Source organism: Ceratotherium simum, chromosome 40 (assembly GCF_057802395.1).
Source record: "Ceratotherium simum simum isolate JZ-2026a chromosome 40, ASM5780239v1, whole genome shotgun sequence".
Classification (NCBI taxonomy): Eukaryota; Metazoa; Chordata; class Mammalia; order Perissodactyla; family Rhinocerotidae; genus Ceratotherium; species Ceratotherium simum.
In genome coordinates this window covers 5,035,244-5,060,327 of record NC_141939.1, presented here as the reverse complement: position 1 = coordinate 5,060,327, position 25,084 = coordinate 5,035,244, and the positions used below count along the sequence as shown (strand labels likewise).

The following is a 25,084-nucleotide window of genomic DNA, read 5'->3' as shown; positions in this document are numbered from 1 at the left end:
CGAGAGCTGTGGTCTCCTACCTAGAGGAGACCTCCTACCAAGACCTATTCAGTCTTGGGTTATTGTTGATGTTTGCACAGACTGACTTTGCCCACTGGATTGTACGCGTCTTGAGCATAGGGTCAATGTCTTTTCTTTCTTTGTATCCTCCATAGCACTTAGCACAAGATCCAGTGTTTTCAGTAAGAATCTCTATCTTTCCTTGTTTTTACTTTTCCTTACCACAATGAAACAATTATCAAGCACCTAATACACTCTTTCCTCAAGGGATTGCCTGGTGTCGTAATTGACAGCCCCCAATACTGCAAGAAGCTCTTCCAAGCAATATGGAAAACTTACATCATTTGAGCATGTGGCTATTCCCCAGGTCTCCTAGACATCAACAATGGCATGCCTTAAAGCAGTAAGTCATTTCCTTTTAGATCCTTGTGCCACAGCTGGGCAAGGCTCCCCTCACGTATCTGAAACACTAGCATTCCAAGAGCAGGAGGGGAAAGGCGATTAGAAAAGCAGCTAGGTGTGGCACTGGTCAGAGGACAATTTAATGTAGTACCAGAGAGGGCAATCCTCTCTGGTTTGAAATTAAAACCCGCCTCAGCAACCCCAAATCTCAGACCCTCCCTTAGGTCTACCACTATGGTCTCCTTTCTTTGTGGCCCTTTCCCCATCGCCCAGGACTCAGGGGTGAAGAATGGGCCCAGCTGGGTGGAGACTTTGCCGTCTGCCTGAGCCCTAAACGCCTATTCAGTCATGCGGATCTGAAAGAGCTGAATATAACTATCAAAAATCAGTATTTTCAGGAAAGAGCAGCATACACTTCTATTTTCAGAAAGCAATATAACATTTAAAATAGTTAATAAGTTATTAAATTAATTAAAAGGTATTTAAAATTTGGAGAGACCTAAAATTATAATGTAGATCTGGTGTAAGGGGATATATTACATCCATAAAGGGACTGAAAGTGGTGCAATCAGTAGTTTTTGTTGTAATGGAAAAATTCCCAGTTCTTGCATTAAATGATATATTAAGATGTTCTGTTGTCGAGAGGTCACTGAACACCTGCTGGTTTGATCTGGTCCCATGGCCTAGCCACTGAGGGAAGCGTGGGGCTGCACTCAGTCTCCCCCTGTGGAAATTAACCACAAATTAATCTAAAGCCAATAGAGTCATTTCGCCATCTGGATAAATGTCTAACGTTTTCTTGGGGCAGTGAATATATATGTTTCACAAGGGCCATGATGTCTTTTTTTGTGTGTGAGGAAGCTCAGCCCTGAGCTAACATCTATTGCCAATCCTCCTCCTTTTTTTCCCCCTCTTTTCTCCCCAAAGCCCTAGTAGATAGTTGTATGTCATAGTTGCACATCCTTCTAGTTGCCGTATGTGGGACGCGGCCTCAGCATGGCCAGACAAGCGGTACATCGGTGCGTGCCCGGGATCCGAACCCGGGCTGCCAGTAGCGGAGCACGCACAATTAACTGCTAAGCCACGGGCCCGGGCCCCAGCCATGATGTCTTAAAAGTGATGTCAAATACCAAGTATGGGCAACTCTCAATACACAGGGCCTCTCTCTTCTAAGCGGAGCACTGTAAAGTGCAAATGCAATGCAGTCTAATTGTCCAATGTTCACACAGAAAACCTGAAGAGAAACATCACTCTGCTCCCCAAGGTAAAGAGCAAGTGCTCCACCAAACTCAGTAAGAAGCATGACCACAGGCTCTGGGTGCTACTGTGCAAGCAGGCGATGAAGATGTGAGCACAGGGAGAGAGAAGCACTATCTGAAGGGAAAACGCCCATCAATAAAGTTTAGTTGAGTAAATCTATTCTATTTAGAATATGTAATACCTTTTAAAAGACACCAACTCAAAGTGTAAATGTTTTAATGAAATGGTAAATTCAGGGGAACTTCAAGAGTTTCCTGTAGAGAAAATTTATCAAAATTGTTGCTTTTGAGCTTTTCCATCACAAAAAGGCCAGAACGTCTTTTAGTTCTAAGGGACCTACAGTTCACAGAAAGAAGGCAAGATGGTCACACAGCTGCTCCCTGATTCTCTCAACTGACTCTGAATCAACAGAGAAACAGTAAGGCCGGGACGCTTGTTGTTGGGCAGGAACCCCACACTAGCATCTGCTCAGCCTTCTGAGCTCAACAGAAGCCTGTTTTTGTGGAAATGAGTCGTGTAGGCTTCTGGGGACTGGGCATCACTCACACGACTCTGCCAGGTCATTCAGGAAGGAGCAAGCTCTAGGAGACTAATTATTTTCTTCAAACTCACAAAAGACTGACTTAGAAACCAGGAAGCCAATTATTTAAAAACATACTCCTCTCAGTAGGACATCTTCTTGGAAAATCATCATTCACTCATTTATTCCACGAAACTTGATCAATGCCTATTCTATTTGGACACTGGAAATACAGAGTGAGTAGGAAACAGTCCCAGCTTTTAAGAGGCTCTCACTCCAGTGCGGTCTTCCCAAAGTGTAGTCCTCAGAGCCTGTGTCAGAACCCCCTGGTCTGCTTATCAAAATGCAGACTCCTAGGCCCCACCCCAGATTCATTCTGAGGGTGGAGCTCCAGGAAACTGTACTCTTAAAAGCATCCTAGTGATTCTTTTTCCACAAAAGTTTCTGAAGCTTTAGTCTAATAGGCGAGACAGACATGTAAATTGAATTATTTCTATCCAAAACATTCTTGGGAAAAAAAAAAAGTTGAGTGATTTCCAGGAACAACATTCTACTACCCTGATGTCCCTATTTCTGCCCTAAGGAAATGCTCCCCAAAGAAGTCGGAGCACTTTCTCCCCTTCAAAGTGCTCGGGAGTCCCTGACAACCATCTTCTGGGTACCCATTCCAGGCCACTGCTCACTGACACAGTTCACAACATTCCCCTGTGTCTAAGAGTGTCGTTTATTGCAGATGTATTTTATAAAGGCTGCTTCTTGCTGATACTTAAAGAAGGGGAAACTAAAATTTACTATGGACCTACTATGTGCCAGCCACTGTGCTGAGCACTTAAACATGTTACCTCATTTACTCTCAAGACAATCGCATAAGTAGGGCTGATCATCCCCATTTTACAGATGAGCAAACAGTGGTTCAGAGAAATTAAAGAACTTGCCCAAGGCCACCAACTAATAAGTGGTGAAGTCAGGATTCAACCTAGGGTCAGTCTTTCTCCAAAGCCCCCACACTCTCCACACTGGAACACTGTCCTTGTGTATCCTGGCCAATTATCACAATGCAAGATCTAGGGAAGCAAACCTCATCTGCTATATATTGGCGTTTTTAGTTTCCCTCAAGAGGCTTATAGACTCATCTCTTCCTGGGATGGAAACCATCCAATCTGTAATTCTGATATGTAGGTGATGATGGTTGGTGAGCTGTGTCACCAGGACCAGGGCCTAATGTGACATTCTGATGAGTAACAGCACACACCTGCTGGCTTAGCTGTAATCTGCCTGCCCTGGGATTGGCAGTCACCCCAGGACAGGCCTAACAGGGTTACTAACTCTGAGAGCTCTCCAGTGTTGGGCTTCTACTATCTGCATGTTTGTCTCCCTTATCCAATGGTGACTTCCTTGAAGACAGAACTACGTTGATCTGTCTTTGTAACCACTCTCCCTGGCACATCCCTGACACCTGGCACATACTTCCAAATAGGCTGTTCCAGAACATAAGCTTCTTGAGGAGAGGGATTTCCTATTTTCCACATTGTCCCCAGAGCTCAGCACAGTGCTAGACTTTCAAATAACAAATATAGAGTAGATCTCTCACCCTGAAATCCGAGCAAGTTTATTCAAATGTAATCAGAAATCTACACTAGCTCTTTTTCCTAGTAATTCATTCTAATTTTAAAAAGATTTTTGAGGGGCTTCTGTATGCCTCATGTTTTGTTAGGTGACGGAAAATGCCTGGACCCGCTCGATTATTTCAGCGTGGTTCTAAGAGATTGATTAAGTTGGTGATTGAAGAACCGGGCTGAGCCCGCCACTGCCCAGTGCCAAGAGAGAGCTACAGCGAGCAGCCGAGGGGGCCCGTGAGTAGGCTGTACTGCAGCCAGGAGCTGGGACTAAAACAAGAACCCTAGGATATACGTCCACTATGGGGGAAGCAATATAGGGGTTCCCGGCCCTTCAGGGGTCTTACTTTCTAGTTGGGAAAACCAGACCTTCACACACAACAGGTGAGGGCGTGAACTAAGGGAAGAAGAGGTACAGGTGAGCAGTTCTGAAGTTCTGAACCAGGATCCTGGAGTTACGGTGGGAAGGAGCAACTTTTAAATCATCAAGCAGAAGCATGATTGACATTCAAAGAGTTTGGGGTTCCCTGAATAGGAACCTTGTTTTTTATTCCTTTTAAATCTCTTCCTCACCCCTAATGAGACTCTAAAGCACACAGAAGGCATTTAATAAAAGCTGTTAACTCACCAGAGGATTGCCTCACAGCAGCGATAAAAAACATTCAAAGCAACCCATTGTTAGAAGGAGCAGGACTTTGGAGATAATTTAAGTCTCTCGGCCTTATAAACTGTCATGTGGCAACAGTTTTGGAAGAGCAGCTGCTCGGGCTCCATCCACTGAAGTAACCTGAATTCTAAGAGAAGGAAGGAGACCTCTGAGAGAACCTCCTGCTGTCAGTGAGCTATAAACAGGCAACCCTCAGGGCTCCTAAATTAAATTAAGAGATTAGAAACAGTGAAGTAGTGCCAAACGTGAGTGACGGGCCAGTAAACTCTAAATACCTAATTAAAGATCATAAGTGTCTTCCAGGAATAGGACTTGGTTATTTCTTCTCTTTCATCATAACAGCCTGAACACATCTTAAAGTGAATAAAGTTTGGTTTCATAATATTTAGTTTTAGCTCATGCATTTTTTTCTCCACCAACACAAAAAAAAGTGCAGTTTTTTTTTTTTTTTGCAAAGGTAGAATCAGCCACATCTTCACAGCTACCCATTTTGGGGACTTAATAATAGTTATGGAGCAGAGCGGTTTTTCTAACTCCATTTTGCCAGGAGTATTGGCTACAAACAAAAATACTCTCCAAAAAACACTGCCTTTTCCTATTACCTGATACTCACTCTTTTTCATTTGTTCACTTTAAAATCTTTCTCTTGTCCCATAAGCAAAACACTTATGTCCCACAAGCGAGCACATTGAACCCTATTGGCTGGTTCTGATCAGTTAGCAGGGGCCGGCCCGCGTGCTGTGCTGAGAGCGGCTGAGGCGAGTACAGGTGGGAAGGGGCAATGATAGACTGATTAGCGATGGCTGACGTGGGTCAGGTTGGGCCTGGAAGTGAAAGGTGCTGCTCTGCCCAACCCTGATCTCCTGGAACCATGAGAGGGTTCTGAGCTGTTGGTTCTTTTGGTTGTGTATATGAAACCATGCTAAAGTTAAAACTGTGCCCCAATTGTCTGCAGCTTGCCTCCTCCTCCTCCTCAGGTATAAAGCATGATGCTCTGGCTTGAAGTAGGAGCTCAGAGCTCTGACTGTGGCTGTCAGCCTGGGTGCTCATCCTACCACTGGAGTGCCTTGAATTTCCAATTCCAAAGAGCCTGATACCACAGGCCATCTAAAACAAGTCCACTGTCACTTTACCGATGAGTCCAGATCCTGGGCTAGTGGCATCAATGCTGAAATTATTTCCCTTTTTGAGCCTGATGCTAGGCCCTCAGTGATAATTTCTACTCTAATATGATTTTACTTATCTATATTTATTATTTCAGTTTAATTAAATTTTTCAACGATCAAACAAGAAGAAAGAACTAAAATAAAAGATGAGGTCTGCTCTGAACCAAGAGATCAAAAGTCTTTTTCCTTCCTAAGAGGAAGTCTCCAGACCACTAAATAGATCCCTCACCCTGGGCCCACAGGGCACTCATAACCTGAGGAGTAGCTCCTCACAGGATTAGGATTGTACCCCTTAAAGATACAGTCCCTGGAAAGCACCGCAATTAAGGTTCCTTCCCAAGACAGTAATAACCCAGCCCCCATCCAGAACAATCCATCCCTACATGAAAGTTTCTGAGAATAGAAAAGTTCCACGTCCAATCTACAAACAGTCATGCACCATTCAAGCCTCGCACTGAGCCCAGTCTGGCAACAGGGAAGTGGGTGAAAGCCACGCCCCCTGTATAATCCTACTTATGGCTTCTAGTAGAAGAACAGGGGCTCCTGATTTCCCCTAGATAGGTCCCAGTGGCCTACCCTAGTATCAACCTTGAAAATGGATCTTCCTCCCATCAGGGCACAGTTTAACAACACAGTATTCACTTCCTAGTTCCAAATTCTGGTTCCCATCCATTATTATGCATGCAAATAAACTGGATAGTACCATGACTATTCTAAAAATGCTCTTTATGACAGAGGCTGCCATATCCTGTGGGATTATTTTCCTTTCTAGAACCAATGTTTACAATAAAAGCCCACTTGGAATCTCAAAAGGAAACTAACATTAATTGAATGCCAATTTTGTACTAAACATTTCCATGTGTGTTATATGCTTTAATTCTCCAACAACCATCTGAGGCAAATGTTATTATTCCCGTTTTTACAACTGAGGGAACATATCTCAGAAAGGTTAGGTAACTTGCTTAAGTTAAGGTCACACAAGTAGTTAGGGGCAAAACCAGGGTTTGAATCCAGGTCGGATTCCAAAGTTGATTCACTTTCCAGCAAACGTTGTTTCCCAGAGCCAGAAAAGAATTGCACAAGAACAAAAGATGTGATAGCTTGCATTATTGTTCAGCACATATTTACTTCCTTCCCTATTGCAGTGTGAGTGGCGTAGACCTCCCCATCCCACGGATGTTGGATTTGGTCATGTGATTTGCTTTGGCCAATGGAATGTTAGTGAATGTGACATGAGCAGGGGCCTTCAACATGGCTGCATGGTTTGGCTTGGCTTCTGTGCGCATGCTATTCACCACCATAAGAATATACCCCGGGAACCAGCCTGGTGGCACAGCAGTTAAGTGCGCACGCTCCACTTTGGCAGCCTGGGGTTCGCAGGCCTGGATCCCCGGCTCACACCGACATGCTGCTTGTCAAGCCATGCTGTGGCGGCATCCCATATAAAGCAGAGGAAGATGGGCACGGATGTTAGCCCAGGGCCAGTCTTCCTCAGCAAAAAGAGGAGGATTGGCGTCGGATGTTAGCTCAGGGCCAGTCTTCCTCACAAAATAGAAAAGAATATACCCTGGATAGCACTAGTTAAATGAGGGCAAGTCTATCCTATAATAATCAAACTACAGTTGATTTGTAGACCTGTGATCAAAAATAATGGCTAAAATTTTTCCAAATTTGAGTAAAACTATAAACCAGCAGGTCCAAGAAGCTCAACGAACCCCAAGTACAAGATTTATGTCATTAGAATTGGAGGGAACGCTCAGTGGGATGTTTTGTTCTTGAAAAGAAATGGTGAGAGGCTTCAGAAGGCAAAAGGAGAAACAGAAAGGAGGAGCCAGGGAGGATGTATGTCAGTCTTTCCTCAACCTCCAGAGGGTCAGTAGCATCTATTAAAATCATACCTAATGAAGAGTGTGAGAGGAGGGTGTGCAAGGGAATAAATAGAGGAGCTGAATGTTCATCCAGGCTACTGTGGAAAAACCAGACACAGCACAGGCAATTAGAGGATCCCAGAGGGCAAGGGGAACAGAAGGGCATGCCTCCTCCCCTAAAAGTTCAAGGAAATCCGGCGGGGAAGGTCTTTAGACAGCACCTAACCACAGAATCGGGGGTCAGAGGCAATTTTCTCTTGATCCCTGAGGCGGGCAAGCACCACCATCTGCACAAGTGCTCAGCGGGGCTGACACGGTAGGTGCCATGAACCTTAGTCCCCATCCTGTCCTCTCTCTAAATATTCTTGATAACCAAAGAAGATTGACCATGAATTCTTGGGAGGTAATGTCAGAAAAACTTCAAATGTCATGCACTACTTAATGTACCACCCTAAGCAGCACACATTGTCCACGTCAAAACACTGGAAAAACTTTCCATCACCTGACAAGAACAACCCTGGAAAAAACAAACGAACAGAAAAAAATTCAATCTAGGGGGAAATTCTTCCAAGGAATTAATGTACATATGAGAATCCAAAGCAAGCACAGAATAAAAACGTGATGTACATGATGTATCTATTGTCTTTGCAATGAAGCAAGCAAGAAACAGGACAAAATTGCTCTCAGCCTGCAACTACTTTTTAGTTTGTTAGGGGAAGAGGCAGATATAAGGAATCATCCCAAAATACAAGGCCTAAAGTTGGTAATAATTCATACACAATTAACTTATTTGCAGATATTATTACAACTTATTTATCAAACTCATTACAAGAAAGGCAGATTCCTACAAATATCTACTTACCAACAAGTATCAAACTTCAAAATTAAATAAAATCAGAATTTGCAGCAAGGCATTTATCTAATTTATACAGTCTCTACTAATTTAAGTTGGAGCAGTCCAAAGGACTTTGGAAACTTTAGAGAATGATTATAGCCTTTTAAATCTCTAATTGATAATGGGTACAAACACAATATTATTGTTCCAAATTTTTAAAGGCTTTAATACACTGACAAGAAAATCTGCAGGAAGCAAACTGGTGATATAGCTCAATCTTTTGTTTTCCTTTCAAATTGTACCACTGGACCTACCCAAATCTATACTAATAAATAAGGTGGGGGGAGAAGTGGAGAAAAGAAAAAAGAGAAAGGAAGGAAGGAAAACGTATTTGGGGCAAAAAATAAAAAGCTTAAAATGTCAACGGATATTATGAGAGACGAGTATGCACTGAATAAGACAGCACAGAAACCAAGCATACATGTGCTTCTCCCCTTAGAAGATTTGTCTAGCAACACACAAAATGAAGGATCATTTGGAATATCAAACCCATTTTTCACATCTACAATAAATATACAGGGCAGATAGAAAACAAATTAATGTCAAAAGGTCATCACTAAAAGGGAAGACTAGAACGAGAAAGGGCAGTGAAGACAGCAGATGGCCCAGGAGCAAGCCCATCACATGTAGAAATGTAACATATTACAAAGGAAGCCACATACATCAGCAGAGAAAGAAAGGTTAGTAAATGAATGGTGTAAAGACAGTTGTTAGCTACTGGAGGCAAAATCCATTTATATCCTACATCACACTATACCTCAAAATAAATCTAGATGGACCAAAAATATTTTTGTTTTTGTTTTAAACTCAGGCCATAAAGAACCAAATGGAGGGGCCAGCCCGGTGGCACAAGCGGTTAAGTGCGTGTGCTCCACTGCGGCGGCCCAGGGTTCGCCGGTTGGGATCCCGGGCACGCACCGACGCACCCCTTGGCAAAACATGCCGTGGTGGCGTCCCATATAAAGTGGAGGAAGACGGGCATGGATGTTAGCCCAGGGCCGGTCTTCCTCAGCAAAAAGAGGAGGATTGGCAAATGTTAGCTCAGGGCCGATCTTCCTCACAAAAAAAAAAAAAAAGAACCAAATGGAAAAGAGATGGAATCATGAAAGAGTTACAGGATTTACAGACTGGACTTACCATGCAAATTTTAAGGTTGCATATAAAATATAGCCAAAAGGAAAATAGTAACTAGGATAAATTAGCCATTAAGTAATAGCACCAAAGAGTTAATGTCATTAATATACAAAGAGTTCACGCAACGTGATAAGAAACACAAGACCCCAGCAGATAAATTTGCAAAAGACAAACAAGTAATTCACAAAAGAAGTTAAATGCAAAATGTTCAATTTCACGACTTTTCACTACTAATTGACATTAATTTCTTCATCAAAGAAATTCAGGTGGAAACAATGATATATATTTTTATGCTTATTCAGGTTCAGTGAAATGGGTATTCCCCATACACTGTTGATATTAGTCATAGTGTCTCGAAACATATCTCAAAAAGCAATTCAGTGTGAGAGATTACCCCAAAATGCTCAAACATTTTGATCCAGTATTTTCACTACTAGAAATATATCCCCCAAAAATCTAAAATACAGGAGGAAATACACCACAAAAAAGGTAAGTGCTATATCATCTCTAATAGCAAAAAAAAATTTTAATTACCTAAACACCCAACAGGAAATGATTAACAAAATTATAGTTTACCACTTTAATGATGTATTACGTATTTTTAACATCACTTACAAAAGTTTTATAGGAACATGGAAAAATACTTGCTACAATACTAAGTAGAAAAAGCAATATTCTAATTGGTACATGATATAATATTTATGCTTTAATTTTTTAAAAGCAGTATACAATGAGAAGGAAATACACCAATATGTTCAACAGTGGAAAGGTTTGGGTGGCAACAATGTTTCTTTCCCTTTCATCTCTGTATTTGCCACACTGTCTACACTATATCAGCAGAGTACAAGGCAGCCAAGGGTTCACAACAGCCTGGCTCAGACCTCCAGCTCTGCCTCTGACCCATCATATAACCTCAGGAAATAACTCCAAGGCTGTTTCTCTTCTGAAAAATTGGGATAATAGTACCACTCACCTCACATGGTTGTTGTGGAGATTAAACGAGATAATGCATGTAATGCACCTAGAAACACACACACACACACTCTAGCTTTAACCATCTTGGAAAAAATCCTTTGATGTGTCAAAAGTTAAACATTTAGGGGCCAGCCCAGTGGCACAAGCGGTTAAGTGTGCGCGCTCCACTGTGGCGGCCCGGGGTCCGCCGGTTCGGATCCCGGGCACGCACCGACACACTGCTTGGCAAGCCATGCTGTGGCGGCGTCCCATATAAAGTGGAAGATGGGCACAGATGTTAGCCCAGGGCCAATATTCCTCAGTCAAAAAAGAGGAGGATTGGCAGATGTTAGCACAGGGCTGATTTCCTCACCCAAAAAAAAAAAAAAAGTTAAACATTTAGAGGGTTAGCATACTTCTTCAGTCTCAATCAATAATTAGAAGTGATATCCTGGTTTCTAGGAAATAACTGATGTAATGGTGGGAGAAAAAAACAGATGATAATAAAATTTATTTTTTAATATTTACAAATTATATTCTCTTCTGAAACACCAGAATTTTATACCAACCTATCAAAAGTTATATTGGAATTTGAGAAATTGATAATAGATAGGCTAAGTGTTCAAATGATAATTTTTTATATAAATACAATGAGTGGCAACATAATGTGTGACACGTAAATGTATGACAAGAAAAAGTGAAAGATACTGTCCATCTCACACAGTGGATGAAGACATCAGGGTTCGCAGTTGGTCTTAGAGCTCACTTCAATACACCTTTGAACATTTAAGACTTAGCCTTTACTTCTAGGATAAACACTCACTACATAAGTCAATATCTTTTCCCTTTTTCCTAGAAATGATGGGTGGAAAATGAGAATGAAAAAGACAACCTAGGGGCCGGCCCAGTGGTGTAGTGGTTAAGTTCACGTGCTCTGCTTCGGTAGCGGGGTTCACGGGTTCAGATCCTGGGTACGGACATACACACTGCTTATCAAGCCATGCTGTAGCAGGCATCCCACATATAAAGGAGAGGAAGACGGGCACAGATGTTAGCCCAGGGCCAATCTCCTTCAGCAAAAAGAGGAGGATTGGCAACAGATGTTAGCTCAGGGCTAATCTTCCTCACCAAAAAAAAAAAAAGAAAATACAAATGCTTTCTTCTGCTAAATTAGAAGACAAAAACAACATCCAGATAAGGGCTGGCAAGAGCAGCTGAGGTAGGGCACAAGCTGTGTAGAAGAAAGCACAGAGAACACGCACCTGGAGTGGTCCAGAGAGCTGGGAGATATTAGCAAGTGGGGGCACCACCTAAAGTCAAAGGTGAACCTCGTCAGCAACATTGGATGCTGGAACCTCAACGACAAGGGCTAGTAGCAAGTCTGTCTACTTGGTTCAGAGAGGCAGAAGAGGCACGGCTTCACAAAGCACCACCCAGAACAAACTGATTTGTAGGCATCACCCCCTCTGTAGCAGCAGAGAAGAAGACAGCCTCTGAGTTACAAAGCATAGCTCCTTCCCTACCCCACCTCCCGATGAACCACCTGCAGACGACTGTCTTGTCTCCTTCCAGTGGTGAATAATAAAAAGGAAGCTAGCACACAGCGTCCAAACAAGATACTATAAGGAACAAATTAGGGAAAGAGCAGCAAAACTATCAAGAGATAAATAAAACACACTAAAAAGTTATCAAGGAACACACGAACATTACGATCCAATATTTCACCACGAATTAAAAAATATATATGAAGCCATCATCCCCATGAAGGAAGAAAACAAAGCAGAAATTCAAAAACTCAAGAGTGAGATGGGACGACAACAGGAGGAGATGAAATATGAAAAACTCGGGAAAGCAGAACAAAAATCACGGAAGTTAAAATAAAATTGATGGAAACTCCATGAAGAAAATATACTACGAAACTCACTGTAAGAAACCAGAGAAGGTGACCACAAAGAGAAATAAAGTATTTTTAAAATATTAGAGAGGAAATGATAGATACAGGAGACAGAGGTGATCTATCACACTTTACACACAAAACGAGTTGCTCAAGAAAACCAGCTTGGGGCAATGATTGAGAGAATACACTAAGTCTGAATCTTTGCTCTGCTGCTCACTAGCTATGTGAATTAGAACAAGTCTCTTCACCACTCTCTGTCGTGGTTTCCCCATCACTAAAATGAGGATCATAATAGCACCCACTCCATAGGGTTGTTATGAAGACCGAGTGAGTTAAAATTCGATAAGTGGCTGGAACAAAGTCCCTGGCGTATATGAGGCAACATCTAAGCGTTTGTTAAATTTAGAAATAATAATAAATAAAACAATGGAACGGAAACAGAAACTAGAAGGGTGCTGCCAGGGGCTGCGGGAGGGGAGAACACGGATTTGATGTTTCATGGGTACAAGAGTTTCAGCTTTGCAAGACGAAAAGAGTTCTGGAGACTGGTTGCACAAAATGTGAATGTACTTAACACTACTGAACTGTACACTCAAAAATAGTTAAGATGGTAGATTTTATGTTATGTATATTTTACTACAATTTTTAAAACTATTATTTATCCTGACTACAGAGTTTTTTGCATTGGTGTAGTGAATGGAGTAATGGTAAGTAAGCCAATTTTCTGAAATCCAAAAAGCAAATAACAGCAAGATATTTCTTTAAATTGCTAAGTGAGTTCTCTGAGCAATGCTCCTCCTACCCCTCACTGGATAGCCTCTCTTTTCTATACAACAGGAGGCAAAATTATCTCCTGAGGAGGCATCCTCCCTCTCCAAACTAGAGACGGGCCTGAGGAAACAGATACTGATAAATGCTTGAAACAGAGGGTGGGGACATGGGAGAGGGAACTGATCAGGAAAAGATTGAAGCACCGCCTCTGAGGCCCTGGGTGAGGTTGGAAACTACACATTTTCCAAACCAGAACAGTCCATCAAGGATTTCTGGGAAGTTTTTGAGTGGGAGAGGTAGGCTCTGAAATGCTGGCATTTCTGGGACATCGTGACGGATAGAGGAGACAAGACGGCATATTGAGGATCTGGGACTCTCTCCCCAAATTCGGAACATGTGATCACTGAAAAGGCGTTAGAATGGCAGGCCATGCTCAGAACATTTCATTCTAAGAAAAATGTTTTTATTTGTAATTTAATTTGTATGCTTCGCAGGGTTGGGAGGATGGCAGTTGCTGAAAACGTAAGCTATGCAGCCAGATATGTTTTCCTTTATAACTAAATTGCCAAGGAATACATAGGCCAAAATTAAACCCCATTTATAGTAATTGGCATGCCTCAGGGAGCTGGTGACATCTCACATTCTTTACCCTGATTGATTCATTGCCCACTAGGCTTAATCTTGTAAATTACTTTCCATAGGCATGGCATACATCCTGAATTAATCTTTTTTCTTAGATTAGCATCAACTTTGCTTATCAATTGATATTTTCTCAAATTCCCTGGAGATGTCCACTTCACCACCAGAACAAAGGTGTAAGTTACCTGAAACAGTGCCCAGGATGAGCCCAGCTGGAACCTCTCCCGTGCTCTGCTTTGGGGCACTAAGAATCTGAATCCACAAAGTGTGTGACCGGGACAGGCTTTGTGACTCGACCCCTGCCTTTGTCTCCACCTGACCACCTAGCCCGGTAAGGCAACTGCCTCCTCTTCTAGTCTCAGTGCCCTTCTCCTGGGAGCCTTTGCAACACCATCATGTAAACAGAGGAACCTTCCAAGCAGATGTGCACTGCAGCTTCTCTCCTTCTCCAAAGAGTAGTTCCTGCCTCGTATTGACGCTGGGAATCTTTCTGTTGATTTCTAGACGAGCAGGAGGGTGGAGGTGGGGATGGCCTGTCTCGGACTTCTAACCACCACGGAACATCTCACCACGGAACAGTAGCTTCCTTCTCTCCTTTTCTCAGTGGTGTTCACTCAGTGTCTTAGGCACTTTGCAATTTCATCAGCCCCAAAGAAATTCCCATCTCTTGGCTTTCTGAGCAACCTTCTGGAACCGTTTACCCAAATCACAGCCCTACCTCTCACTGATTTTGTGACCTCGTTCTCTATGCCTGTTAAACTCTCTGATCACATTCTTTGAATGAAAGGGGGGGTTCATTCAGCCTCCATGGAGGTTCTTGTGCTGCCCTGGCCCTCACGGGGGCAGGTCAGTCCTGTTCGTGCCTCTACAAGCACTGCTGTCACAGGCGGGAAGTGCAGCAGAACCCTCGAGAACTGCAGGCGTCCTCACCACCGCCCTGCAGCTAACCTGGGCAGCAGAGCAGCTGCACCTTGCCAAGAACTAAGTCCTGCCCTGACGTGCCCGGGGCCACGTCTCCAGAAGTTTCTCAAGTTAGTAAACACATATCACTTTAGGCCACTTCCCTGGATAATAAACTTATGCCTGGTTGCTAGGCTGACAAATGCACCATTAACATCCATGAATTCTGCCCTTGTACCACGTAAATAATACAAAAGATACAGCTGGTCCCTTCCTAGTGCTTTACTTCCTAAGGATACGGATCATCTAAAGTTATTAAGACATAAACTACACTGTTTCTTTTCAATTCCAGATACCTGGAGGGAGTTTTCCTTTCAGTTTCCTTGAATTCCAAGTAATTACACTGTCACCATCCTTGATGGGGAATGCAGGAAATTCCACACACTCTGTTCTCTCTGCAAATGCATGGAATCTGAAACACGAAGAGACGTGCAACATTAGGCTAGTTAAGTGGTATTTGCACATGTGTATTCATTCTCCCAAGACTGTGAATTTGCTCTTCCATGGCGTTGGGCATCTGACTCGTGTTCACTGCTTTCCCCTGCACCTTGTCAATTCCCACAAACAAAAGACAGGGAGGCAGAAGAGAACAGAGTTGTGAATGCATTGGGATTTTAACTGATGACTCTTCTCTTCACTAGAGGGCAATTAGCTCAACCAAATAGTATTTATTGACCCTGGAAAAATGATACCATGTACTTACATTTATCCTTTTTGTTCCTAGGGTTCAATCATGTCAACACAGTTTTGACAAGTCAAGAGGCTAATGAGGGGCCCAACAGTGCCCACAGCCCTGCGGGTGCAGTGTTGAAAGCTGGTGACAACAGGCACCATTGGCTCATCTGCCAACTGCTGACGGGCTTCAGTCAACTTTAACACGGCAAACACACACTTCCCTAGGACCTAAGCATGAGCACTAATGAAAACAATTCTTGAGTGGGCAAGTGTTTAGGGCCTGACTCCTCAAAGTGTGGTTCCAGGAGCAGCAGTAGCAGCAGCATCACCTGGGAGCTGGTTAGGGATGAACATTCCCGGGCCCGCCGGGATGATGGGTCAGAACACACACTTTAACAAGATCCCAGGGGAGTTGTGCACCTTGAAGCTCAAGAAGTTCTGCTGTCATGCACGGAGGAATGGGCCAAGTCACACTCTGGAAGCCCATCATCTGCAATTCAAAGTCAGTAATCGCAGGACGTTTCTTTCAAATTGGCAGAGGAGATCTCTGAGTAACGCTCTTCCAGCTTCTCAAGAGTTCCACCGCCCGTCGCCACTCACACAACACAAAGAGAATCCTGCAACATGGGCTGGGATGGACAGCTGGATGGGGAGAGGGTGGGAGAGGTGTGGGGGCCGCGCCTGGGCCATGGGAAGCCTCAGTCCTGTCTATTTCTAAAGGGTTTCAGGCAAGACTAGGACAATGACTTGATGGCACTGAACAAGCCCCTTATGAGGCCGATGGACTCCTAACCTGGCTGTGCCTGCCTCCTGCAGGGGCTTCCTCCAGAGCCGAAATGGCCAGCTTGCTTCATCCCATGACCTCCTTGCAGGGCGGGTGGGCGGGGGGAGATGGCTGAGGTTTGTCCTGGCAGTGCCCACACCCTGAGTGCCAAGGCCTTTGGTGCCCAGGACTTTCTACTCTCTGATGTGTTCTCCAGATTAGCAAAGAGAACAAGGCAGACATTTCCTCTGGCTAATACAGCCTCGCTTGTGCAGAAAGCAAATCAGCATTAAGAAGGGCTCTTTGGAGAGCCACAGAGTACAGCACTGCACCCGAGGGCTGGTAGCCCTGTCCAAACACAGCCTCAGGCACAAGGGGACCTAGAGTCCAGACTCAATGCAAGCTGAGACACTCAGCACACGCCCTTTACAGTTAGATAATAACCGCCCGTCAGCTGGGGCTCAACAGCGGAAGGTGCACGGAGAGCACTCAGCAGCCACCAGGGGTGGCAGGGTGGAGCAGGCAGGAGCACCACTCGTCCTGGGCTGGACTCCCCTGCAAGGATCAGAGCAGGGACAGGAGGGCACGTCTACACCGCGTCCTCTTCTGCAAAACTTGCACTCCACAGTGCATGGCCTAAAGCTAGGAGCTGAACCGCAGCTTCTCCCGTGTGAAATTACTCCCTGGCCTCTCGCCTGCCCAGAGAAGGTGCCCCACGTGAGCTGAGCACAGGACAAGCAAGAGAGGTGGCTCTGTCAGTCACCATTTTCTCTCTTCACAAGTGAAATGGGGTAGTGAGCCCTTTCTGTGTTTTCCAGGGCTCAGGCACCCAGAATCGAAGTCACACACCTGATGTTAAAAGATTTCCAAGTGTTTTAAGAGCAGCCAGAGCAGTGGGCTTCAGAATCACCAGGGGTCTTGTTAAAAATGCATATTCCTGGGGGCCAGCCCGGTGGCGCAAGTGGTTAAGTGCTCATGCTCCGCTGCGGCGACCAGGGGTTCACAGGTGCAGATCCCGGGCAGGCACCGACGCACCGCTTGTCCAGCCATGCTGTGGCAGCGTCCCATATAAAGTAGAGGAAGCTGGGCATGGATGTTAGCCCAGGGCCAGTCTTCCTCAGCAAAAAAAGAAGAGGATTGGCAGATGCTAGCTCAGGGCCGATCTTCCTCACCAAAAAAAAAAAAAGGCATATTCCTGGTCCTCCCTAGACCCTGAAAATCAGAATCTCTGGGGCTGTGGCCAAGATGTCTGCATTTTAATCAAGCTCCCTTGGTAGTTCTTATGCAAAGGGCTGAAATACACATTTCCAGGATCCCCTTTGTGACGCAGAATCGGCCTGCAAGGTGAAGCCTAGGCCTCGGAACTATTAACAAGCTCCCCAGGCAAATATGATGAGCAGCTAAATTTGAGAACAAATCTCTAGAACAGGCATTGTACCAATTTCAGACAGGCTAACTGAGGAAAGGATTCAATCACTCTACTTGTAACCACATAAGTAGTTGGTCTCCCTCCGCAAGGGACCTAAACTCACACACACACAGACAGGGGCTGGGGAATGTTTTAAAATGTAGATTTTATTATGATCCAGGTATGGTGAGGCCAACAGATCAGGAAACAATTGACAGTGAAAACAGAGTTTGCTACCCACAGTTTCTGCTATGGACTGAATTGTGTCCCCCAAACTCCTATGTTGACGCCTTAACCCCCAGTGTGACTATATTTGGAAACAGGGCCTATAAGGAGATAAATAAGGTTAAATGAGGTCATAGGGTGGGGCCCTGATCCAATACAATTAGTATCTTTTTAAGAAGAGACACCAGAGAACTTACATGCCCTCTGTCTCCCCACCACAGGGAAGGACACAGCAAGAGGGCAGCTGTCTACAAGACAGAAAGAGAGCTCTCACCAGAAACTAAATCAGCCAGCATCTTGATCTTGGACTCCCCAGCCTTCAAAACTGTGAGAAATAAACTTCTGTTGTTTAAGCCACCTAGTCTGTGGTATTTTGTTATGGCAGCCAGAACTGACTAATATAGTTCCCAAGAGGAGGGGGCATGCCACACCACAGAGGGCCACACAGGGAAGCACAAGGGCCGGTCAGGAGGCAGAGGGGACAAGGGGACAATCTCTGGGCAACAGTCTTTGTTGTGGATTCTGCAGGAAGGTATGGGTGAGGCAGAGTGAGCAGGTTTAGGATTGGCTAGTTTGAATAATTTCAGCGGTGTGGGGTGTAGGGGCTGTCCTGAGTTGTTTGGTACCTGGCCGTGGGGTGAGTAGGACAGGGGATAGTAGCCCAGAGTATGAGAGCCTGGATGGAGAGTGTGGGCTCTGGATTGGTTGTTTGCATATGACAGGTCCAATCCTGGGTGAGTCAGTCACTCTCCAGGAATTAGCTAGTCCTGGGAGGGGCCGTCTTTCCAGGGTCAGCAAGGCCCCAAGATCAAAGCAACAGAATTACAGAAAATAAAAAGGCAGGATTAATACAGGGTAGAGAAGAAAAGGTGCGTGGAGACTAAAGACTACTGCTAAGAGGGGAAGAACACAGCAACAGACGGGTCAGGAAGACCACGAAGAATCCAAGACCCACCCCTGACCTTGTGTAAGCAGGCAGTTCCCTCGCTGTTACTCGAGAGCACGTTTTCTGCCTACCTGCCGTGGGTCTTGGCGCTCAGATCCTTTAAGAAAGCTATAGTGCCTTCTCCTCTCGCATTGAAGGACACTGTGCAGACAGGATATGGGATCTCCAAAGCCCTCTGAAGGAGAAGCTCCTTGGATTCCTCAGAAACATCCCCCACCACAAAGTAGTAAATGGATTCAATCTGCAAAACAGAGGTACCAACAGTTTATCTCCCTGACACACCCTAGCCTTGTACTGGACCCATCGGCAATACACTTTCTACAAAACCGCCTCTTAAAAAAAAAAAAAGACAGAAAGAAGAGTGGCACTGCTCAGTGTTTTGTGAGGGCATTTGGGGGCCAAAGTCAGGAAATAAGATATTCAAGCCTGGTGCCAAGAAAGTCTATCGGCCATGGCTACAGTCTCGGGTTTTGCATAGGAAGGAGATGATTGGCAGATTTGGAGAATAGCCTCCTCCGAGCTCACGAATATACTATACAGGTCAGGAGTGGCTATTTTCAAGTTCAGGAAAGAAGGAAGTGTTGGCACAGCCGCTGCAGGCGGGCAGCTTATTAATCATTTCCCAAGGCGCTGCCAGAATTCTGCAGTACAAACTCATCCATCCTCAGTCTGAGGCAGGATGTGGGAGGGAGCGCATACTCCCAACTGGTTCATCCTCTGGTCTCATCTCACAGGGAAACACATGCCTGGGGGGTGAGGCTGTCCTGACTTCACACAGCAGGTCAGGAGCCAGGTCCAGCCACCGAGCCTTGCCTCTCACAGCCGTGCCAGGTTAGGAGAAGATTGGGAGAATGAACAACCCTTGTGTCAGAAGCCACACATACACACACACACACACTCCAACCTTAAACCAGGCATCTGGGAGATGCATACCTCACACGGGTAGGAGACAATCCCACATGCTTCCTGCTGAATTTAGAGATGTAAAATCCACCCACCGGGCCCAGTGACAACAGTCCCACCCTCAACCTCAACCACACTGCTCTTGATCTTCCCAGGACTTTCTTTGTCTTCCACAGTGTTTGTCTCTCCCTCTCGCCACTAGTGAGTTCTGTAACCTCAGGCAAGTGATTCAACTTCAGTTTCTTCACTTGTAAAAAGGGAGATAATGCAGTTGACCTCATGACTGAGTTTAAACAAGATGACTTACGCTTATATATGCATATGAATCTCAGAAAGTAAAAACGCTGGGCGAGTCAGGAGTACATATCATCTAAACCTGCCCCTTAAAACGTCCTAATTGATTGTCTCCACAAATGATTAGGAAGAAAACCCAGCAAATGCATTGTTTTAAGGGATAAATAGATGTCACCATCCTCTTAGGCCCCATTAACTGAAGGTAAATAATTAATTACCTCACCTCAACTTCAAACCTGGGACATAAGCCCACCTAGCACAGAGAGGTGGACTTAAGGTCAGCTCGCCAGCTGGTTAGGACGCCCCAAGTGCAGCAGCCGGGGCAGACTGTGCCCAAGTAGGCAGGCGGGGGCAGGGTGGTGGAGGGCCTGGGCTGGAGCCGGGGTGGGAATTGAGACCAGCCAACCTCAGGATCAACCATCCTCCCACTAGCACAAAATGCCACCTGCCCCCAGGGGCTCTTTCTCTCAGGCCCTTCAACACCAGCTCCCTGCTTTTAAAAAGTGCCTCATGGGAGGTCAAGACTGAGGAATGTCGTAAATTTCTTCTATTCAGTCATCCAAGAGGCAGAAAACATACTGAAAGAAGGAAGAAACAGTGTTCTCCAGATTTCTTATTAGACAACTAATATTGTTCTTCCGGCAAATGCACTACATCTCATTCTTTCTTTCCCTGGTGTTAGCCATTAGATACCTCGTGTAAGATGTATTAACTAGGCTCCGCTGAGCTGCACTGTTATTAATTAGTTTTCCAGCTGTGTTGGAGCCCAAGTTTAGCATGAAGACAGGTTCATCCTCTCATATGGGTCTAAAATCACACATGGCCCGAGACAGGCGAGCAGACACAGGGAGTATTCTCCAGGGTTTGTCAGATCAACAGGGAGGTGAGCGAGGACCAACATCTCTAGGTGGTTTGTTGGCACCTTCTGACACCCCGCGTCTCTGTGGTGCCTCATGCAAACTCAGTTTCTTTGCTCTGGCAGTTACCCAAGAGTCTGAAATCCTTATGCAGAAATGTTTTTCCCTTGAGATTTCATCGGACTAAAAATTGCTGCAGCCAGCAGTGAGTCAGGATTTCCTTTCCTAAGGCGATGGAGTCATTCGCTCACCAGTTATCAGTCCAATACTCAGCTTCCTAATTGCCTGTGTTTTCAGTCAACTCTCGGTTATCCATGCTACAGACTTCCTGGGATATGCTTTACATCGAGACCACCGATCCCACCTCCATTCTCCTGCACACTGCCTTTCCATCTCTCCTTTCTGCTCAAATAATGACATTTAGAAAAACAGAGAGGATTACACATATGCTGCCTATCACTATCTCCCCAAAATTGGCAAAATGCGTTTTAAACTGAAATGGCTTTGGGGCCATCTGCTATTTGGGATGATAAGCTAACATGAATTATTTTATTCAACACTCCCAACAGTCCTGTGGAGTATGAATTCTTATTATCATGCCCAGTTTACAAATGAAGAAACTGAGGCCTGAACAGGTTAACTGACCTGGTCTTGCAGCTAGTACACCCAGGCTGCCTGACCACATGAGCTTCCGTCCCCACCTTCAACCATGCACTTTGTTGGCTCATCGTGGCAAGGCCAGTCACCTATCAGAGATGAATGTGAATCCCAGCATTGTGAAAGCAAGATCATGGGAGAAGACGGTGGCCAGAGACAGGCATGTTACTGCCCAATGTGGGGCCTTCTGCTCGCCGCAAGACATGCCAATAGTCAAGAGACAAGGTGGTAGGAGAAAAAGGACTTTATTATTATAGCTTGCTAGCAAGAGGGAAGATGGCCGACTCATGTCCAAAAGAACCATCTTAAGGGGGCATGAAATCTTACAGTAGTTATATAGGCCATTGTGTTATTGGGGATGGGGTTAGGAATGTTGACCTTCTTGTGTTACAGACTGGAAGTGCCACACCAGATCTTTCAGTTTTCACCGATGATGGCTATCAGCATATATTCTCTGTTCGGGGGTCATCACACTCCTAAGGAACTCAAAAAGGCAGTTATCATCTTATCGCAGCTGGGGGGTACATGCACAAGCAGGGGTCATAAAATCTACAGAGCAGTTTTAGATCTCCTGGAGGGTGCAGATCCAGCTGGGTTAGTTTGTCAGAGGTCATTCGAAGTTACAATAGAGTTTTTCTTTTCTACAATATGGCTCCCCTTATGTCAACCTTGTCTTGAGCCGGTATCAGGCACTGTTTTCACTTCCTTGGCTCCCACATCATCCAAGGCCCCTGCCGCCTGATATCAACATCAGGAGGTTGTCTGGCTCAAAGGAATTATCCTCATGGGAATCCTCACGCCTTAACCAGTACCTCTGAGCTCCTTGAGGGTAAAGGCCAGTCTTGATCAGCAGCAGCAGCCAGCACCATGAGCTGCTTCCTCGCTGACTAGCATTTCCCTAAACGCTGATTTGCACTGAATTTGATAAAATAATATACGGAAAATATTCGGGTTCCATTCAGCTATTTTTCTGTGAATCAAAAACTCTTGCCATTTTATACTATATAAAATAGGGTAGAGCCGCTGCGTTACACTTGAAATGTCTTCTTCTGTCTGGGCCATTTGTTCTGCAGCTTCCCACGCTAACATGCATTCTGCCTGGCCATGGAGGCCTTGACATCTTCCCAGCCACAGGTTTGGGGGAAAAGAAGAACTAGACTGCGAGTGGCTGCTCCGGCTCTCATTGCCCCTGCTCTAGCCATCAGAAGCCCCTGAGGCCTCCAGGTATAAAAATCTCCACTCTGCAAGAAAGCAAAAATGAAAGTCCACCAGAACAGCAGCAAGATGTCTAGCAAAATTCTGTCTTGTTCTTTATACAACTTTGACCACTGCAACAGTTTTGACCAACTCCAGACCATGGATCTAACTTCCAGATGCTCCTTGCACCTGCAGCAGCGCTTTCCTGGTTTGGCCCGTTTTGATTTTCTGATCACCGCAGGGCGGTGACTGCCCCCATGGTATTAATCCAGCTCCCTTCTCAGATCCCTCCTAACACCCTGACCACCACCAACTAACTTCTTGGCCTCCCAGGCTTCAGGGTCCCTGTCCCCATCCACCATCCCCACCAGAGTCACCCAGGCTCAGCAAATTCACCTGCCTGGTCCCATGCAGACCACCTCCCTTCAACTCAAAAAAACTCAAATCTGTACCATAGCTTGGGGATGGGAATTCCTTGGACCCACATCTAGCCCCCAACCTCAAGAATATCAATATTATTTCCTTTCCATTCCTTCACTGTTCAGCAAACATTTATCAGGCCCTTGCTGGGCATTGCCATTGCTCGAGACACAAAGGTGAAAAGATTAGATGTCTCTTTGAACCACTGCAAGGAAATAAATGAAATGCCAAGTTCACGATCGACGTGGCCAGTCCTTCAGCTTACCGTCCAGCAAGTGGCTAAGGCTCTTTATGGAATCACGTGGGTCTGTCTCTAATTCACCCACTTAGTCTCCTAGTGAATATGATTTAACAAAAAAAAGGAAACAAATTTGTCCCTATCAGGTGGATGGAAGAGAGGCTGAGAGAACACAAAGAGAAACACAGGTGCCCTCTGGGCAGGTGCACTTCTGCTGAAAGCAGAAGCAAAGCCCCAGAGTCAGTCTTCTTAGGCAGCTGGGAACCGGGGCTTTGGATAGACAGCCTTCTCTTTCCTAAAGTCCCCTCAAATCCTGGATTAGCAGGCCTTCCAGGGCCTCCTGGCACAGCACCCCTCCTCATAAAGGCCAGAGAAGCTACCAACTTCCAAAAGATGTGTCCAAGGACCAGAGGACACTGCAGAGCAGAAACCCTGTGCTAGACAACACACCTGGGCTCTGAGGACAAGGCCAGCCCCTCTAAACCGCCAAACATTTCCTCAGTACCCCACAAGCTGCCCTTCCCAGGAAGCAGGTGCTTTTCCACAGAATACACCAGTAATTCGTCTATCAAGAGTGCTCTTCACGTGACATTATTGGAGCCATGATTTAAAAAGACCCTACACTCTGCCCCGTCTCCTCTTGCACTTGAAGGCTCACCCTCAGTCATCCATCTCTGTTCAATCTTCCTGGTCCACCTGTGGTTACAAAGCCCGGTCCTGGAGGAGGCCAGAGGCCTCTGGGCATCCTCCTTCACCGTAACGAAGCACATCATCAGCCCTTCCTCTCATGTGGACCTGGTACAAAAACCCAACTTCTGTGTCAATCTTTGCACACAAGAAAATACCTACTTTCTTGGTTCTTCTCAGGACCCACTCATAGGACATGCTAACCCAAAGCAGGTTATCATCTGTAAGAAAAGTCCGGAGTTTAGATGTACTATTCAAAAAGTTGCTTAAGCCTTAAGTCTTTTCTATTCATAGCAAACTGCAGCTACATGGGTCAATCTGAAACTCACGGGGGTAGACACGAGGGGCACAGAGCAGAGGAGCAGGCCCTACGAGAACTTCTTCCCCTCTCCGCCCCACACACACACATGCTTTCTTTTTACTCCTCATAAAACATAGGACATGGCATTTTCATATGAGGCAGTTGCTTTACTAGCATTTTCCTTGGGACCACACCCAAATACAAGCTCTAGGTGGAGGCACACTGTGGTCTGCATGTTTTGCATTTCCTGCACTCCTCAGTCTCTTCTCAAGAGTTTTGAAGCGGCATTTGATGCTCAGTGCCTGGAAGCTTCTTTCTGGGTTCTTCTTCTTCTACAGGATTTCCCTGGAACCCACTAAGTTGTTCCATATTTCCTGGGCTAGGGATGAATCCCAGAGAAAGGAAAGGCACAAACCAGAGGGAAGTAAAACAGAAAATGAAGATCACCGGGAAATCCTGTGGTCACATCAGGTCGCCAGAGTCAGCTATGACCAGGGTAGCCAGGTGAACAGACAAAGAGAGAGAACACCCATGTGTGTGCTCACACACACACATGCACACACACACATCCAAGAGCCTGTGAAATGTTTCTTCTTGAATGCTTATTACGGTGTCCAGACACTTGAAATTTTACAGATGTTAAAACGAACTTGAAAGGCCAAAGAACAAAGTAACTTGTATTTTACTCTCCTTTAATGGGAAACATTTGTTCCCCCGGCTTCATGAGGATAAATAATGTGTTTCCAATTTCAAACTGTCACCCT

The 25,084-nt window shown here is 45.1% G+C and overlaps 1 protein-coding gene across 1 annotated transcript in view; it reads right to left on the bottom strand.

Moving 5' to 3' along the window:
- The window catches only part of VWA3B (von Willebrand factor A domain containing 3B), a 188,826-nt gene that overhangs the window by 149,307 nt on the left and 14,435 nt on the right, over positions 1-25,084 (bottom strand). The window contains 2 exon segments of the mRNA XM_087426182.1: positions 15,046-15,161; positions 18,838-19,007. Of these exon segments, the coding sequence (XP_087282308.1) occupies positions 15,046-15,161; positions 18,838-19,007 (286 nt within the window).